The sequence below is a fragment of the Amblyomma mixtum genome, chromosome 7 (genome assembly GCF_055824585.1).
Source record: "Amblyomma mixtum isolate Tamu chromosome 7, ASM5582458v1, whole genome shotgun sequence".
Taxonomy (NCBI): Eukaryota; Metazoa; Arthropoda; class Arachnida; order Ixodida; family Ixodidae; genus Amblyomma; species Amblyomma mixtum.
Genome location: NC_143018.1, coordinates 24,538,630 through 24,556,680, shown reverse-complemented (window position 1 = coordinate 24,556,680; position 18,051 = coordinate 24,538,630). Strand labels below are relative to the sequence as shown.

Sequence of the window (18,051 nt, the reverse complement as noted above, 5' to 3'; positions counted from 1 at the left end):
AAGAAATAAGTTTTGTGTTTCGTTTTTATTGTACCTGTTGATGTCTTGATATAATGCCTTTGGCCACCGCGTTGGCTCAGTGGTTATGGTGCTCAGCTGCTGACCTCAAAGACGCGGGTTCGATCCCGGCCGCGGCAGTTTAGTTTCGATGGAGTCGAAATTCTAGAGGCCCGTGTACTGTGCGGTGTCAGTGCACGTTAAAGAGCCCAAGGAGGTCTAAATTTCCGGAGCCCTTCATTGCGGCGTCTTGCATAGCCTGAGTCGCTTTGGGACGTTAAACCCCATAAACCAACCAAGCAACCATATAATGCCTTTACTGTTCTTTGTGCTCACCCCTGCTTGGAATCCTGCCAATATTCATTTAGCCCTGTCGAACGTCAGAAGCAGCCCACTTATCCGAAAAAATTTCTTTAGCCTTCGTTGGCATCACTGTTCACTAAACTAGTCTTTCTGCTGCTAGCGTGCACATATTTCATTTCCTTTTTCTCTATTTCGCAGGTAATAGCCCGTCGGCTAATAAGGGAAGGTTCAACCCGTAACGTGACGCCACAACCTTTGAGATAAGCGCCAATTCTTCTGGCAATGAAACAGTTCTCTGAACGCAGATGTTTTTACACGAATGCTGAGCACTTGCACTGCGGCGTGCATTCAACAAGCGGCTTATACAGCGTTGAACTTGGCGCGCACAGCTCGGCGGCGGTTGGGATCACCTTCTACGACAGCGCCGTATGAAACGCCGCGGTCGGGTGAGGCGTAAAGCAACGCGGCTGGATCGAGCGGGCGGAGAGCTGCACTAAACGCTGCGCAGCCACAAGTAGAAGGCAGCGTCAGAACCACCACGGAGAAATGTGGGAATACACACTTCGAGTAATAGGTGTGTGTCCACCATCAAACAGACCCAACGTTGCCTCCTAGTACTAATGAAATAGGTGTTATAGCAAGCAACGTCAGAAACTGCGATGAACGAATGAACGCGCAACGTACACCGCTATAGGGGCAGACGACGCGGAAGAAATCGTGTCTTGCGCAGCCGAACTCCACCCATCGAGCTGCGCGAATGAAATAATGTCATAAAAGCGAGCAGTAAGTCGAGCGTGCTACTTACGGCACTTCACGTTCGCTAGAAGTCGTTATGATGCTGCTGAAACAACTTGATTTCGCATCGAAGTCACGAGCCGTACAGCAGACCCGCCTCCACGGCACTGACGGCTCGGGTGCAATCGAAAGAGCTATCAGTACCGCCCACGACTGCCGATTGCTCGCGAGAGGTGTAAGGCGCCGGAAACGTAGCCGATAAAGTTCCAAGCTGCTGACCACATGCGCCGACAACATGAACGTGAAATGTTTACTCTGTATATGAAGACAATTTACAGTTAAAAAGCAGAGGTACCTTAAAAGACATCTCAATTTACGCCGCAGTATTCCGCATTACAAAACCCTGGCGCAAGAGTCGGCAGCGATGCACAATTATTTGCGTTTTTAGAAATTCCTTTCGCGCGCAACCATAGAGATATTAATCTCGCGAAAGCAATTTAATTTTGCCTCATATTTTTTTAAGCCCTACCTTTACATTCTATTTAAAACACTCAGGTCCCATTGAAATATATATGTGTACATATATAGATACACGGAGTTTACATCATACACAAATAGACACACGTGTGGTGTATGTCCCCGGGTCACATCAGGGGTGTCACAGGGTTCAGTCCTGGGGCCGATGCTACTCACCACTTATGTTAAAGATATACTACATGCCATGAACAAATATGTTAGCTAAAGCTTTTCGCAGACGACCGCGGTCCTTACATATCGAAAAAATCTGCAGAGGACCAAATTAAGCTCAAGAATTTTCTTTCAGTGCTTTATTTTGTATATTCATTTTGCACTGTATTGCCCCTCCTGCTAGGGCCCAGAAGGGCCTGCAGTATTCTGTAAATAAATAAAATAAATAAAAACAGTTGCGAGAACAAATTATGTCATAATATTATGAACGACTGGTCTTTTACTAAATATTGATCAGCCTTTATTCGAAAAGATGGGAACCTTGCGAAAAATAGGTTTTTATGGAGGTCACATAGTTACGAAATTTTATATGGCTATGGCTAGCGAATGAAGAAATAATAATAAAATGACTTGGGTTCAGTGTGTGTGTGTGTGTGTGTGTGTGTGTGTGTGTGTGTGTGTGTGTGTGTGCGTGCGTGCGTGCGTGCGTGCGTGCGTGCGTGCGTGCTGGTCATGCTATGCAGTTCTAATAAATTTACAATAACGGATCTTAGTACACATAGGGTGCCCGCTCCCGTCTTTGTCCCCGCAGGATGGTTTCAACATTATCGACCAGTTTGGGTCTCTTTCTTAAGGTTCCATTTGCCTGCCATAAAATAGCAAGTCCTGGGCAATGAATCCACGTTAAAAGTACTTTAGCAAAAATGAGGAATGAGGCAGATGCAGCGCTACGCACAGCCATCTGCTATCTGGGTGTTTCCTGCAAACTACCTCAGCATCTCCTCACCTGGCCTGTTAATCCGTGCTCCAGATGTGTCCGGGGCTGTCTTTAAACCCGTGCTCTTAATTGTTGTCTCGACCATTCAGCGGTCGTTCTCAACTCCATGAAATTGCTGCACAGCGGTGGACGCGACGACAGCCCCTAGCGTGCGGCGCGAAAAGTGTAGAAGATCTCTGGTGCAGTACAAGTTCTGCCTCCGAGACTCCTGGTGTATTGGCACACTCCTTACGAACAGGTGTTTAAAGAAAGAAAACAAGGATTATGGGGTCCCCTAAGCCACCTTAAGAGTGAAATGCGATAGCGCAGTGTGTATTGTCCAAAGCAGCTATGCCTTCGAATCAGGGCTTGCTCGTGCAAGTGCCCACGTTCCTGATTCTGGAGTGACTTGTGCACGGTAGGAAGTTGAAGACGTCGGCATCCAAAGAACAACGCGAGAAACTGGCAGTTCAACAAACGGGACGTTCTGCTGAGGCACTGGCAAAATACAGTGGCCAGCGAAGCTGAACTGTTCGCGCCACCGCTGATTCGAATTCCGCTCACGGCCATGAATTGTGTCGTTTTTTTACTACGTCATCCGGACACCTGACACTGTAGCGATGTTCACATGAACGCTACAGAGCCGTGTAAAATCGAGTTGTCGCGTTGAAAACAGGTCACTGGATTCATGCAAACGCTGCCGAGTCGGGTCGGGGAGTCGACTGGACTCGTCGAGTTGGGCCAACACCTCTGATTGGTTGGGCTGCCCTTGCTCATTTCGGTCCCCTGACACGGCCCACCGCTGTCAGCTTCATGTAGACAAGGCTTGTGATGCCCCCCGCTGCTCTTGCCTTCTTCGGTAGCGATGATACTCTCGCAGCCTCCCAGCATTTTCAACTATGGCGGCGCGCTGTGATTGGCCCTTTGTGGTCACGTGACAACTGCGATGTCATCACGGCCTCGACCAATGAAAACATTTCGCCTGGGACGTACGTCGGCGAGGTTTTGGTGCAACGACAACCCTAATGATGTCGCATTAAAAAAATTCATGACATTGTTGCCTTGTTTTTGTAGTTTACAAACCTATCCTAAATAACATGCGTCAGTGTTGTTGGAAATGTTCTTGATGAAGTTATTTTACCCGCAGTGGAGATGCATATTGCGATGTGGGAAGCACCCCGAAGCAAATTTCATTGCTTCAAGAGGCGAGCTTTCAACTTTGACGAAGGAAACCAGCACCATTGGAAACCAGGGCGGTGCACAGAAATGCTATATTTTTTTTATTCATGGGTGTCTGCAAAGCACGGGATGCCTAGGAACACGCACACACAAGTTCTGACACTTGCCGTAAAATAACGAATACAGGAGCTCTACGCAGCTTTGTCAGCCCGACTGTAAGTTGCAGTCAATCGTTTTGTACAATGAATCTTCGACAGTTGTACAATTATCGCTCGTTCCATACTTGACAGATAAATAAATAAATAAACAACAACAATGACGCCGCTGTAATCTCTTCAAAGACAGATGATTTTATAATAAGTTAACAAGTTAACAACGACATTAGTGGTGCCGGAGATGACCTTTCCGACCTCATCCTACAGTCCATGTCTTGCCCTGTAGTCAGCTGGCTAAAAATAGACATCCTTTCTAAAAGGCTTGCGATTCAACGGACCAGCTTGAAGGCCAGCCATAATCGTTAGTAAACAAATCAATACTCGTTGATTTCAAAAACAAGTACTGCTTATTCTTCTTAAGTAAGGTCATTTCTGCGGTACTCTGATAGAAATTGAAATATCTTACTGCGAAATCGGCTAGTTGGTTTAAGCTGGATGCGGTACAGAAGCAGCGAAATCAGCAACACTCATTCGTGATCGGCCAGCGCAAAACTAAGATGCGCCGCCAGAGAGACCGGCGAAGGCTTTTATACGAAACCGGTTCCAGTGCCGGGCATGTGGACACATGCCCTGCACTGGAACCGGCGTTGGAACCGGAACGCATGCCCATGCGTCCGATATGTTTTTTTTTTCTTTCAGAAGCGCGGCATGATGTAAAACTGCACTCGTGTCGCATAATTCTCTCTTCAAACGCGCCGAATTTTGTTGGGCCTTCGACCATCACTGAAAGAGACCCAGGCGATGTAAAAATACCAGCGGATATCAACATACCCCTGCTTTTGAATAGTTGCGCGCTACGTCGTCGACGTAGGTGGCTCGCTACAACCATTTATATGTGCTTCTGAAAACACTGTTAATAAATAGAACTTCTACAGTGGACACGCTTTGCCCTCGCTGCTACTGCGGCTGTTACGAGTATTTGAAGTGTTTCAACTGCAATGCGTCAAGGTAAAAAGCATAACTACACCTTCCAACAGCGCCACAGCAGTCATGCAAACACACGCAAAGGGTCATTTGGAGGTGCCTCAAACCACGCTGAAATTGAGCAAACCTGGCGCATCTAGCACAAAGAGTTGATGCAGACACTCAACCTAGCGCCGACTCTATGTCGGAAAGCACAGCCTCCGTCGTCTTCCCCGTGAGCTCTTTCAGCCTGTGCAGCAAACTAGGAGTGGATCGTAGTTTCTTTGCGGCATCTAGAGCTTCTTTATCTTTGCATTCACCCCTCACAAACTTGACAGCCTGGTCCAGGAGGCGAGTGTTCCTCTTCAGCAGCTGTTCCATCTCAGCGATACCTTCGACATCGTCGTCAGGGTCCCAAGAAACCATTATACCTGTCAAAGTGTGGTTTTTCCTCAGTCCCCCGAGTATGGTTTCCACAATCTCATCAGTAATTCCATAATATTCGCAGATGGCCAAATCCCTGAGTGCGTTATTGGTAGCCAGGAGCTCAGACAAAGACTCTGCTATCTCAGGCGTCAGCAATTCGACGTACATGGTAAAGTTCGTCACTGAGTTGTTCTCTTTCAGAGCGTCGAGCACCCTGACCAACTGTTCTTCGGCGCCCTTCTTTACATGCATGAGGTTCTGCACTTCCTTTAGCGTAGTGGTTCCCTTGACGACAGAAGCGATGCCATCCGCGAGTTCGTCGAAGCACTTGTCGCTCGGGTAGAAGTGAAGCATACGCAGCGTCGTGTTTGAAGCCACGGCGTCGAAGAACTCCTGCAGGAGGTCTTTATCCGCGGAGGCCGTGATGTCGACGGAGAGCTCGGAGCAATGCCTGTCCTCTCGAAGATGCTTTATGAGCTCCGGCAGAAAATCTTGCTTCCACAAAATCCGAATCCTCTTGAACACGTCGGCGTAGATGTCTTGCTCGAACAAGGAAGACACCTGCTCCTTCTCCATGGAGCAGCTGTCGAAAAGGTCCACAAGCTCCAGGGTCGAGTTGGTCGTCAGGGTCTTCGCAAAGGCAACCAGGGTCTTTTCAGTCAGTGCCTGTATCCCCGGTGAGAGTGTGAGCTTCTTCAGCGTGTCGTTCGCCGTCAACGCGTCAGCGATGGCCGACGCGCCTTCGTCACCGCCGCACGACTCCCAAAGACTGAGCTCCTGCAGAGACTTGTTGTCCCTCAGGTAGTTTGCGATGTTCAGAGCGAAAATGCCGCTGATCTTCTCACACCGCAAGTCCAGGATTCGCAGCTTTTTGAATGCTCCCGAGAGGTCGATGTCAAACTCTTCTTCGTCCTCGCAGTCAATGTGCAGGATCTGCAGTTCTTCCAGAGATCCCCACTCCTGCAGTTTGTCAAAGGCGACCCTGAGAGCGTCCAACGAGATGTCCCATATGCTGAGCTTCTTCACGGATGTCTTCGTGCTGAGCATACACGGAAGTATGCGAGCTTCTTCCAATGACAGCTTCTTTGTGTATTCGAGCATGACGCCCCCTCGGTAGCTCGGATCAGCGTCAGGATTGAATTCCTTGATGGCGTTAAACCCTTGGTTAAAGAACTGTTCAATGTCCGCTTCCTGCGGCTGAAAATCTTTGCCCGTTTCTTCAGACATGCTTGCAACAGCAAGGCGGTGTGTTTCCTCGTCACTTGATGATGCGTCTGTGCTGCGAGCCTGAATTCAACCTGCGAACCGAAGAAAAAGAAACATATCAAAAGTTGAGAAACCAGTAAGCTCCTTCACAGAAAATAGCGCACCTTGCATTGAGCAGATGAGTGCATACCATCAACCTCCTCTGTGAACCAAGCATGAAAAGCTTACCCCTGAAAACACTAGCAAATACACTGTCCGTGAGCATTCATTACCTCCCAGTGATGTTTAGCCTAGTGATCAAATTTGGAGCTCATTCGTGACGCCACTTCAGCTTTACCTTTGAAGGAGCTCTTATATACTACAGACTTATTGACGCTGTTGAAAGTATTATTAGTACTAGTGATAGTAACGGTCCATTTGTTCTCTTAGCCCAATCCTGGCGCACACTCTGGCCGCGTTCTTTGTTCAGTCAGTCGCTACAACTAAACAATAGAGCCACTTGATTTAGCTGTGCGAAATTCAATTAATTGTTTTAGTTCTGCGAAACTAGCATACGAAACACAAGTACGTGCCAAAAATTAGTTATTTAAGTCGTGTGAAACTAGCACATGAAATATACATTCGCGCCAAACTATAGACTACGCCTCAGCTATATGGAACCCTCACTAGGCCCACTTGATTGACTCACTTGAAGTCATCCAGAACTTGTCATCTGTCGGCCTCAGATCATTAGCGCATCGCCGGAAAGTTACAACTTTTTGCCTCTTTCACAAATTATACTTTAACTTTTCAGCACTTCGGGACAACCTTCTACGCGTTCTGGTACGATCATCTCGATGATTATTTATTTCCCTTGGCGTACAACGTTTGCACGGCTCCTCCAATGCATTTAGCAAATAATTTTTTCCTGGTGCAAAAAGGACTAGAAAAAACCTCCCCGAACACATTAATTGTTATTGAGACTAATCCTTCCAGATTCAGGCAGCTACTAACCGCTCATTTCAACGAACAATAGCTATTTTTCTCTGTATCCTGCCCCAGCTACCATGTGTACAGTCCTATCAGCTTGCTTCAATGTAGTCCTTGCACTGTTGTATGTTTTTGCCGCATTATGTCCTTGACTACTGCAATTTGGTTTTCTTTTTCAGTCTTGTTTATTTTACTTTTTACTCTCCTATCATATTTACCCGTTCATATGTATGTATGGCTGCTGAATCCTAGAGCACCCCTTCCCCCCTCATGTCGCAATATCCCTAAAGGGACACTTAGGGATTAATAAATTGAGGAACCTGCAATGTGCATGGTAGGGCAGATTTGCAACGAATACCTGTTTACCGTGCAATTCATATGCCACTCTCTCGCACGCGCGGGCGCGCACACACACACGCATGTTTATATACACTCAACAGATATTTCAGTGCACAGTATTAACCATAATTAAAGATAAGGTTTTGAAGTAAAAGCGATGAAATACCCGGTCAAAGCACCGAGTAGTATTACCTGTAAACCTACACTTCGACACAACGTTGTAAATGGCACTTCGGAACTGGTCGTTAACAATATTAAGATTATTGCTCTTAAACAACTGAATCCACCACGCAACGTTGTAAGTCATTCTTGTTCTTTAGGTGTTTTAAACAAGCACAAAGCGGCGGAATAGAGCGCAGAGCCTAAATAAAGAGTACATGTCACTCAACTGCGTGCATGTTACCTGCTCCTTTTGTGCACTACCTAGGGTGGATTGGCGGGAAGCGGCCCGGAGTTTGCTGCTGCATCGTTACGCAGCCAATCAGCTGATTAGCAGAGCGGCACGGATGATGCCAGTTAGTTTGGGATCTTTTGCCTTCGGGGTGTCGCGATACCGAAAACCAGGCCGCAGCTCGCCGCTCCGTGGTTTTGACCTAACCCATTTCAGGCAGAAATTAACGCGAAGTACTCTAAACGCACAATGGTCCTAGCTTAGAGCTTGCGCGAAATTGAATTGGCGCGCGCGGATGCAGCACGCGATGAGACCTATGGTAGCGCTACCCAAAACGCGGCGGTAAGCTGACGCGAGAAAAAAATTCACCTCGACCGGGCGGAGAGCGCTACTATATCTGCTAGGGTCGACACACCTACGCACACGAGATGAGGACAGCGCCTAAACCCCCACGGAGAAACGCGGGAGCACTTTCGAGGAGGAGGCGTCGTCTCACTACCCGAAATAAGGCTCAACACACTCCTATTATTAGTACAACAAGCGCCAACACACGCAGGCACAGAAACAGCGATGAACGGAAATGCAAACGGAAAAGCGCATCGCTACAGGAGCAGACGACGCGAAGGAAAACGTGTCGTGCGGCGCCTGCTCACACTGCAGTCATTGAGCGGGTGTGTTAAAGTAACCCGAAAATTGCGCGCAGTAACTTGAACACGTTACTTACGCCACTTCTCGGGTGCCCAAGGTGGTAATGACGATCCCCGAAAAGTCTTCACCTCGCTCCGAAGTGGAAAACTGTTCGATGAGCTCGCCTGAAGGCAAGCGACGCTGTCAAGAAATCTATCGAGTTATCGGTATTCCGCACGAGTGCAGAGTTCGCTAGCCGTGAAAGGCGGGCGGGAGAGGGCCGATAACGTTACAATTTGGCATGCTCTGTAGATACAACTAAGCAGAGTGATGTTGAACGGTTGTTCGGCCAGCCGATTCGGCTAGCGCCGCAGCATGCCGCTGCAGCATTATAAGCGCTGTAGTCGTATCCGATGTGAAATTTGTTATTTGCTGAGGAGGTGCGAAAGAGTTTCTCTCGCAGTGAACGTGCAAGGATGCGACAGTGCAGTTTACCCTTAAGTGAAAAGTACTACGTTTCGTATATACGATGGGGTATTGAGGTAGCTGCGGTATGCAGTCGTTGAAGTGTTCGCAAATGTAATTCAAAACACAGCATGCACACACAATAATGGGCACGTTCTTGATGTCACATGCTATGCGCTTCATGAGAAACCTGAAACACGCTTTCAACCTTCCAAAGGCGTTCTCAACAACCCTTCTTGATTCCGAAAGCTCGTAACCGAAGGTCTTCTCTGCTTGGGTGTTTGGGTTAGCAATGAGCTTTACGAAGTTTGGCGTCAAGGGAAACGCTTGGTCGCGCAGGACCAGTGGCGGCACATCAATACCACCGACTGTAAGGCTTGGCTGCCTAAATTTAGATCCCGCAATGATTTTCGGCAGGTGTGAGCTCTGAAACAAGTGCAAGTCATGACAGCTTCCTGGGGAGCCTACGTTGGTCGCCCGAAACTTTTATTTATGGTCCACTAAAGCAAGCAAGACCGCACTGTACCTGCCAGCAAAATTGGCAACATAGTCAATTAGCAGCCGAACAAGCCTTGTGCTTTAATAATGACACCATGCACTTCCAAACACAGGGAGTAACACTGGGTCATTTGACAATTTTTTGCCGGGGAATACAAACTCCAACGGCAGGTGATGGGCTACAAATCAGGTATAAATTTTTGTGTGAGAAAAAATATTTTGTTTCCCATAATTACATGCAAAAGAAAGTTCCTGCGGGTTAGAATGCCGGTTAATGCCCTGGGAAATAATATCCTGGGAAATACAAGGCAGTATGTTCTGCAAGGTAATACTTTCTTTGAAAATGAAGCGTTTTTAGGAAGAAAAGTTTTCAGCCTCATATTTGACCGTCACCAAATTCCTGATTATAGATTCATGGTTTAAAACCTGGCCAGATAGTATTTGTCTTCTAAGCGTAGGGGCACGAGATGTCCATAATCAATATGCGCAAAGTGAATACGCAGGGACAAAACGTCAATATTAAACACTACGGAATAAACACGTTTTTCTCTCAGTGGAAGGCTTCCGATTTCCAATTAAGCTGATCTCAACGGTTGGGCACCGATTCTTGCTAATGTTATCGGAAGGCAAAAGCTTTGTCACCTTTTCCGACCAACGAAGCTGTTGTACTAGGAATCTGTGACATCCGAGCAACATTTGTAAATATGAAACAGGTCCTTTCTCGCATCCACTTAATGTCTCGATGTAGCCGACTAGCTCAAACGAAAGTGTTGTTGTAATGTAGGGCCTCTCATGAGATCAGAGACGAGTGTAGGCAACGTGGTGACGGCAAAGGATGAGCTCAGAAGGCTGAAATAACGTCATCTGTTTTCTTCAGTCGGCTGCTGCTCCAAAAGAGGCTATGTGAAAAGTATTGGCGATGCGGTCCATTCCGTAGACCAATGAGCACGGCAATAAGCGAAAGTCGACTTTGTTGAACCGGAAGGATTTTCAGTATGAGATTGCTGTCCTTGTTAAAGGGGTGCGCGAGACATACGGCGTTGCCAGACAAGCAAGAAACCACAAGCAGCTTCCAAAACACCGTTTATACAGAGTCAGCAGAACAACACTGAGGCAGAAAATGCAGCAAAAGTACTAGCACTATCATTAAAACAGTACAGCACTCACATTAACGCGGTATTGTACCCAGGCCTGAGCTCCTGAAAGCAACACTGCAGGAGGTATCACGGCTCTTCCAGCGCAGTGCTATAGGCTATACTCTCAGCTAGCCATGGTACACATGACGTCAGGTATCACTTTTGATATCACTGCAATAATTCCCTTATTAAAGTTACTCATCGATGTCATTTACACTCACCGACTTGCCATTGGCTTGGATATGCTCTTTTTTTTTCTTATGTGCCCATAATTATGCACCAGTAACGGAATACACAAGCTGCAGTTTACATTCGGCGTTCTTTAGCCTGTAGACAGTGCAGCCTCTATGTCGTGAAGCACAGCCTCGGTGGACTTCCCGGTAAGAACTTGAAGCGCGTCCACCAAAGCAACACTAGCTCGTAGCTTCTTTAGGGCATCAGCGGCTTCAGGTTCCGTGCAGTCACCAGTCACAAACTTGACAGCTTGGTCCAACAGACGACCATTCCTTTTCACTAGCTTCCTCATTTCGGCGACACTTTGTTCATCCTCGAACGGGTTCACAGTGAGCGTGAGTCTTGTCAAAGTGTAATTCTGTCTAAGCCCCTCCAATATAATTCCGTACATATCACCAATTTCCGACGTATCTAAGATGGCCACTTCGCTTAGAGTGTCATTCACAGCAAGCAGCTCGGACAGCGACATCGCAGTCTCAGGTTTACTCAGTGAAGCTTGCATGATGAATGTCGTCACGCAGCGGTTCTCTTTCAGGGCGTCGAGGATCCGGACCAGCTGCTGCTCGCGGCCATATCCTTCCTCTGTACAGTTTAGGGGGTCTTTCAGTATATGGACCTCCTTTAGAGCAGTAGTTCGCTTGAAGAGGCCGATGACATCATCCGCGTGTTCGTCGAAGCATCCAGAGCTATCGTAGAAGTGAAGCGCTCGCAGTGTCGTGCTCGAACCAACGGCTTCGAAGAATTCCTTCAGAATGTCTTTATCCACAGAGGTGGTGATGGAGACGGATACCTGTGAGTAGTGTATGTCCTCGCGAACGAGCTTTGTAAGCTGCGGTAGAAATTCTTGCTTCCACGGGATCAGAATCCTCTTGAACACGTCTGAGTAGATGTCTTGCTCGAACAAGAGAGACACCTGCTCCTCTTCCATGGAACATCCTTGGGAAAGATCCACTAGTTCCAGGGTCGAGTTGATAGTAAGCGTTTTCGCAAAGGCCACTAGAGTATTTGCAGTCAGCGGCACTTCATCCGGCATCAGTGTGAGCCATTTCAGCGTGTCGTTCACCGCCAACACTTCAGCGATCGCTGTTGCTGCCTCGTCGCCGTTACAGGAGTACCTCAGAGTCAGTTTATGGAGGGACTTGTTCTCCTTGAGGTAGTTTACAATCGCCTTAGCGAAGGTACTGGGCATGGTTTCAGACTCCAAATGTAGGGTTTTTAGATTCTTCAACACAGAGAGGTCTAAGTTAAAATCTTCGCCTTCGCAGTCGATGTCCAGAATTTTCAGTTCTTCCAGACACTCCCAGCCTTCCGCATTATCAAAGGCAGCCCTGAGCGCACTTAGTGAGATGGAACTTATTGTTATCGCTTTCACGGGTGCCTTGGCGCACAGTATGTGCCGCAGCATGCATGCCTCTTCCGTGCTCACGTCTTTATTATATTCGAGCACAGTGCCCTCCCGGCAGATGGGGTCAGCGACACGTCCATCGGCCTGGCAATAGAGACAGACCTCTCGACTGTCGAGCTTGAGGCCTTCGTTGAAGAGCTTTTCAATCTCGACTTCTCGGAGAACGCAATCTATGTTTTCTTCGGACATGATAATACAGTAGCGTCGTCCGTGTTGTGACAATCAGTATGAACCCTTCGAACGCTGAATCTCAGATGTCCCTGGAAGCAAACGATGGTACCTTGAATTCCTGTTGAACTTAACTTATTTACTTCAGCATCCTTTAGCGAGACCAAACGCTTCACCTTGGGTAGTAGGTTGGTAAAACTGTACTTGGGAATATTTTGTGGCTACTGCAGGGCTCGATGCGATGAGGAAAATATTTCACGTTCGCTGTGATCTGAGCGACGCGGTGGGTTCACTCAACCATTGAGGATGCCTGTGTGCGTGCTCTAGCAATGTCCCAATCCAACCTGAGAAAAAAAAGGAAGACTCGTAAAAATCAACAATCAACACAAAAGTCAGGGTGATTAGATTCTTTATCACGCATCCAGGTCGCAGCAATCCCTTAAATTCTCTCGTAACGCTTTCGGGAATATATTTCAGTTTCTCTGGTCTTGGAGAGTAGACGAAGGCATTAAATGCTTTACAGTATACTGGCGTAGAACTGTCTCAGATGGGTTACAGATGCTGCTAACCACATTATCGAAATGTGCCTCGTGAATATCGTGCCACGCTCCACCTCCCAAGAAAGCAGTTCTGTGGCCGGCTTCCCTGAAGGGCAGGACGAGCCAGATACGCACGCGCTTACCACCAAGCGCTCATAAGTAAACGACATAGGCCTGTAAGACTTACTGTCACCGCCATCATCAAACTAACTGCGTACGCTACATTACAAAGGCCTCTCTCATATCCCTTCATTTAACCATGTCCTGTGAAAGCTGCGGCCACCTTATCCCCGCAAACTTCCTAATCTCATCCGTCCACGTGACTTCCTGTGACCACCTGCTACACTTGCCTTCTCCTGGAATTCACTCCGCTATCCTTAACGGCCATCGGATACCTTGCCTTCGCATTACATGACCTTTACATGCCCGTTTCTTCTTGATCTCGACTGGGATGCCTTTAACTCGCTTTTGTTCTCAGACCCACTCTGCTGTCTTCAGGTCTCTTAGCGTTAGACCTATCATTTTCTTTTCCATAGCTCACTGTGTACCCAGTAAAACTGAGCCTTGTTTCTAGGTGTCGTTTCTGCCAAACAAAGCATTAGCACCCGCTGCAACGGAACGCCCCCTTTCCGCTGCCCTCACTTTTCGTTTGCATAGCCGCTCCACGTCTGTTCCTTGTTCTGCCCCAAGCTGAGGCACACCTTGAACTTCGAGTCCCTTCCTCGCCGGGCTGGCGTTGCGAACTCCGAACGATGAGGGGATGGAATCGTAACACGCACATAGTACTATCTGCATAGTACGCACATAGTACTATCGATCTTTGCCCTGGTTTCGCGCTTCCGCTTCCGGTGCTGCGGTTGCTGCCGCGAGCACCAAGCTCATAACCTTTTGGACGGAAAGTTTCGGAACGTTTGCTCTGTGTTCGCTCTAGGTTTCGCCTCTGTACCCAGACAATGCTGCTCGCCTGAGTTTGCCGATAACGGGAGCTAAAATTGGTTCCTCAGCAAGTTACATGCTAACTTCATTCAGAAACTCCATAAAGAGGTTTTGTTTTGTTCCGATGTAAACATGAAAAGCAACAACATGCAGGTTTTGTGGTAGAGCGAGTATCTGTGACATATGTCGCTGTGTTGCTGCGTCACAAGACAAAGCAACAATAGAGTAAGCTTTCACCAGCCGCTTTGCCTCTGTGCGACAATTCAACCTGCACTCATACGAAGTTACGAATTAATGATTCGCCGCCGCGGTGGCTCAGTGGTTATAGTGCTCGGCTGCTGACCCGAAAGACGCGGGTTCGATCCCGGCCGCGGCGGTAGAATTTCTTTGGAGGAGAAATTCTAGAGGCCCATGTACTGTGCGATGTCAGTGCACGTTAATGAACCCCAGGTGGTCGAAATTTCCGGAGCCCTCCACTACGGCGTCTCTCATAGCCTTAGTCGCTTTGGGACGTTAAACCCCATAAACCAAACCAAACCAATTAATGATTCGATGTTTATAGGAGAATATTTTAATGCAGAGCCGATATCTGCTAAGGAAGTGATTATTCATAGCATGCACATGAGCGCATCGATACAGTTACAAAGAATGCTATGCAACTTTCTCACAAAATTCGGAGTGAAAGAAAAAATCATCCTGGTATGGTCTTAGAACCCGCGACCACCGCCTGTCTGGGGATGCTAGCCAAGACAACTACCAGTTTGCAGGGCAAGGCCGGATGGGTGTGCGACTTCAAGCGGAAGAGCTGTTAGTCCAATGTATTTATGAGAGTACCGCGATGTGGACAAGGTTTCTGTTAAGGGAAAAACTATAATCACTGGCATCCGTCAGCGATGAACGAAGAGGTAAAAAGATGGGGCACCTGCTACAACACACGACGCGGAAGAAAAAAAAACGCATCAGATGTGGCTATATCGTAATACAGTCATCTAGTCGCAGGAATGAAGCTTTCTTCTAGAAGCGTACTAAAAGCGTAAGACCGTGTACTTACTCAAGGTATCGTTAGCTCAGGGCGGTGACCAGGCCCGCTGAAACTCCGGCCCGGTTCGAAGTTGCGAACCGTCCCAATGCCTTCTCTATTCTCTGAGAGACAGCCGTCTCAACAGCGCGGTGAATCCGACGGATACGGCGGATCCGGCCGATAAGGACCTCTTCTATCGTATTTCCTCCCCTCCCCCACGTCGGCTAGCCTTCGCGCCTGTCCGCGGCTCCGCCGAGCAGTGGGCATGCAGAGTACTGTTTGGCTGGCGCTCTGCAACAGACAGCGGAAGTGCACTTTATGTTCTCTTTTCCTTTGTAAGGCGACGCTCTGCATGTTTTCCTCATATTCTTCATGCTGCCTGCCAGAAACGCCAGTCAGGTGCCCAGCAAGTCATGCCTCGGCGACACAGTGGGCTTCTTCGATTATCCGCCTCTGGCAGCCCGCGGGTTGCTTGCGGGCTGCCCGAGCGCGCTCGATTTTCTCGGGTTGCTCCGCCCACTTCCGGTGGCTGCCCGGAACGTGTTCGTTTTTCTCTGGCTGGGCGGTTTCGGGCTGCCAGCCGGCGGCCAGACTCGCCAGGACGATTTTGTGCTGGCAGCTCTCGGGCAGCTAGCAGACGACAGAGAGGTGTATGGTCGCGGGAAGCTCGCGCGGCCATTTTTATAAGGACTAGAAGGACCGCGGTTCTTCATGCGATGTTTTGCGCGATGCAGGCGCTTGTTTCGACTAGGCCACGGTGCATATCGACTGTGTCGCCTGCAATGATACCTTTTGCGGTAGTTCTCGCTGTTTATTGATACGTTTTGCGTGCGTATGCGCGATCACGGCGCTTGTGTCTCGTCTCTTGTACTTTGTGGTCGTGTGTGTTTGCGCCCTTTTAAAGTTTTCAAATATGAACCAACTTGCCCAAAAAGAAGTGTTAATGCGCGATCACATTTCGATCGTCTCACCACCTCGAAAGCACAAATGCTCGCTTCATATTACGATCGCATACTTCTGATTCACAAAATATTTCGGCTGTTAATTTCGTGCGCCCGGCGGATATTGCGATGGTGTTCGAGGCCTTTCACGAGAGCAGCCGGATTCCAGTTCCTTCCGAGTACGCGTTCAGACGCGCGCATATGTGCTGACCGTGTTTTACGAAGTGTTGGTTGAGCGCGGTACGGGAGCGTATGGTCTTCATTGCGTTTGGCGCAGTGCAAAAGTGGATATGCTTTGAAAAACGCTTGACTGAAACATGTCCTTTATTAAAAGCCCTCACGAGCACATTGCTCGAGACATCTCTGCGGGCATATATATATGTGGCCACACAGAACTGTCGCGCCGACCAAGTGCTGATTCTGTCGTCACGGCCAAGTGTTGTACAGCTTCATGGTCGGGCCTTCTGCTACATATGCTCAAAATATCTGAGAAGTACCGCAGGCATGCACCTCCTCGCGTTTGGCTCATTTAAAAAAAGAAAATAGATAAAAATGAGCTCTAGCGCTGATCGTCATGCAAACACACGCGGAACGTGAGGCGCCGACACGCAGGGCTTTATTGTAGCGCCTTTCATTTCAGTGCCAGTTCTCTGCTATAAAGCTGTATTATTACAGAAACGATACGCAGCTAAATTTATGCAGCGCACCCGCTTGTTCTAGGTGGGCGTTCAACAAGCTGATATGCGCAAATTTGGCCGAGATTATGCGTTCCTTGCCCGCAGCAAAAGCCGGCGGCCGACAGACTACAGTTGAACGAACGTATCCCGATTCTTTTCTGCTTACAGCTTACAGGAAGCAGGTTACGAGCGTAGAAATCGCAACGACCACAGCAGAGTCCACCAGGGTCCACCAGGGTCGATCGTCGGCGGTCATACCTGTCATATATACTTACTGCGTAGTAAGCAAACACGCAATAATCCGAGAGTACGGCTTGTCGTACGTTTTATAAACAACGCACGGGCAGTTTTTCCGTCCTATGTGGTGTCGACTGAAACACGTTAGATTGCGATTGCTCATCGCATGCTTTTGAGGATTTCTTGAAGCTTACACAGCGCACCGAAGGCACACGCTCGCGTTGTCGTTGCCGATTTGCGAGCTTGATCAGCTGCATGTTCTGCAGTCTGCGGCACGCAGCCCTCAATAACTGCTAGTCGTTGTTTTCGATACCAAGTAGCCTATTTCTACCGTACGCGTGCGTAGCAATGAGACGCAGAACGCGAAGCTAGAGAGAGCATCTGCCCTCCGTGATCCGCGACTTGCTTGCCGCCGTGATTGCCGACCGGGTGGTTCCGGTGGCCGCCAGCCCACGTGACCATGATGCGTTTTCCTGTCAGAGACGAACTTGCGGGTCGCCAGCGGGCTGCCCGAGCGCTGTTAATCGAAGAAGCCCAGTGTTTGTCTTTCGGCACTAAACACACGGCATTCACAGTGCGGATGTTATATTATCTGTCCACAGCCGCATGCATTACAAGGAGACTGTCGGCCATGTCATGCGAAGTGACTACCGGTTTAGCAACACCCAGCCGTAGAGAGCAAAGCAAGATTTCTTCACAACGGGGTAGATAAGGCGGTAGGCGAAGGTGTAGTCCGCCCGATCTGCCCAGAAAGATGATCTTCAAATGACTATTCCTATCTCAAGGGCTGACGCAGCGAATGGACTGCGCAGGCTTCCGCGGCAGCTCGTACCGGCCGGAAGGAAACTCGGGTTCATTTTTTATCCCGTGCCTGAATGCACTGGAACCAAGTTAGGAGCATGCGAATTCTTAAATGCAGGGTGGTTACAACTATTGGCGCGGTTTTACGGGCTAAGCACGCAGCTGAACTTACGCGTGAGCCCTAAATTAAGCGTAAGCACAGTAGTGTGTAGGAGACAGTAGGACACGCCCGCGAGCTCCCGGTAAGTACAAAAGCGTT

The 18,051-nt window shown here is 48.5% G+C and overlaps 3 protein-coding genes across 4 annotated transcripts in view; all 3 read right to left on the bottom strand.

The window, feature by feature from the left end:
* LOC149335337 (uncharacterized) overlaps window positions 1-1,334 on the bottom strand; it is a 40,078-nt gene extending 38,744 nt beyond the window's left edge. For both annotated transcript variants that reach the window (XR_016284053.1, XM_089552021.1), the window contains exon 1: window positions 1,106-1,334. The gene's annotated coding sequence lies outside the window, so the exon portion shown is untranslated. The remainder of the gene's footprint in view (window positions 1-1,105) is intronic.
* Window positions 1,335-3,725: 2,391 nt separating this feature from the next.
* On the bottom strand, window positions 3,726-9,096 carry LOC149335336 (uncharacterized). The gene is made up of 2 exons (XM_089552020.1): window positions 8,832-9,096; window positions 3,726-6,500 (listed from the first exon to the last, which is right to left on the bottom strand). The coding sequence occupies exon 2, from the start codon at window positions 6,427-6,429 to the stop codon at window positions 4,960-4,962; it is 1,470 nt and encodes a 489-aa protein (XP_089408146.1). The 5' UTR covers window positions 6,430-6,500; window positions 8,832-9,096; the 3' UTR covers window positions 3,726-4,959.
* Window positions 9,097-10,774: 1,678 nt separating this feature from the next.
* LOC149335335 (uncharacterized) lies at window positions 10,775-15,328 on the bottom strand. Its single transcript, XM_089553787.1, has 2 exons — window positions 15,167-15,328; window positions 10,775-12,984 (listed from the first exon to the last, which is right to left on the bottom strand). Exon 2 carries the CDS (start codon window positions 12,659-12,661, stop codon window positions 11,156-11,158), a length of 1,506 nt encoding a protein of 501 aa, XP_089409913.1. The 5' UTR covers window positions 12,662-12,984; window positions 15,167-15,328; the 3' UTR covers window positions 10,775-11,155.
* Between the last annotated feature and the right edge of the window lie 2,723 nt (window positions 15,329-18,051).

Excerpts from the sequence above, each read along its gene's own strand:
- LOC149335336 (XM_089552020.1), bottom strand. The coding sequence starts at position 6,429 with ATGTCTGAAGAAACGGGCAAAGATTTTCAGCCGCAGGAAGCGGACATT.
- LOC149335335 (XM_089553787.1), bottom strand. The coding sequence starts at position 12,661 with ATGTCCGAAGAAAACATAGATTGCGTTCTCCGAGAAGTCGAGATTGAA.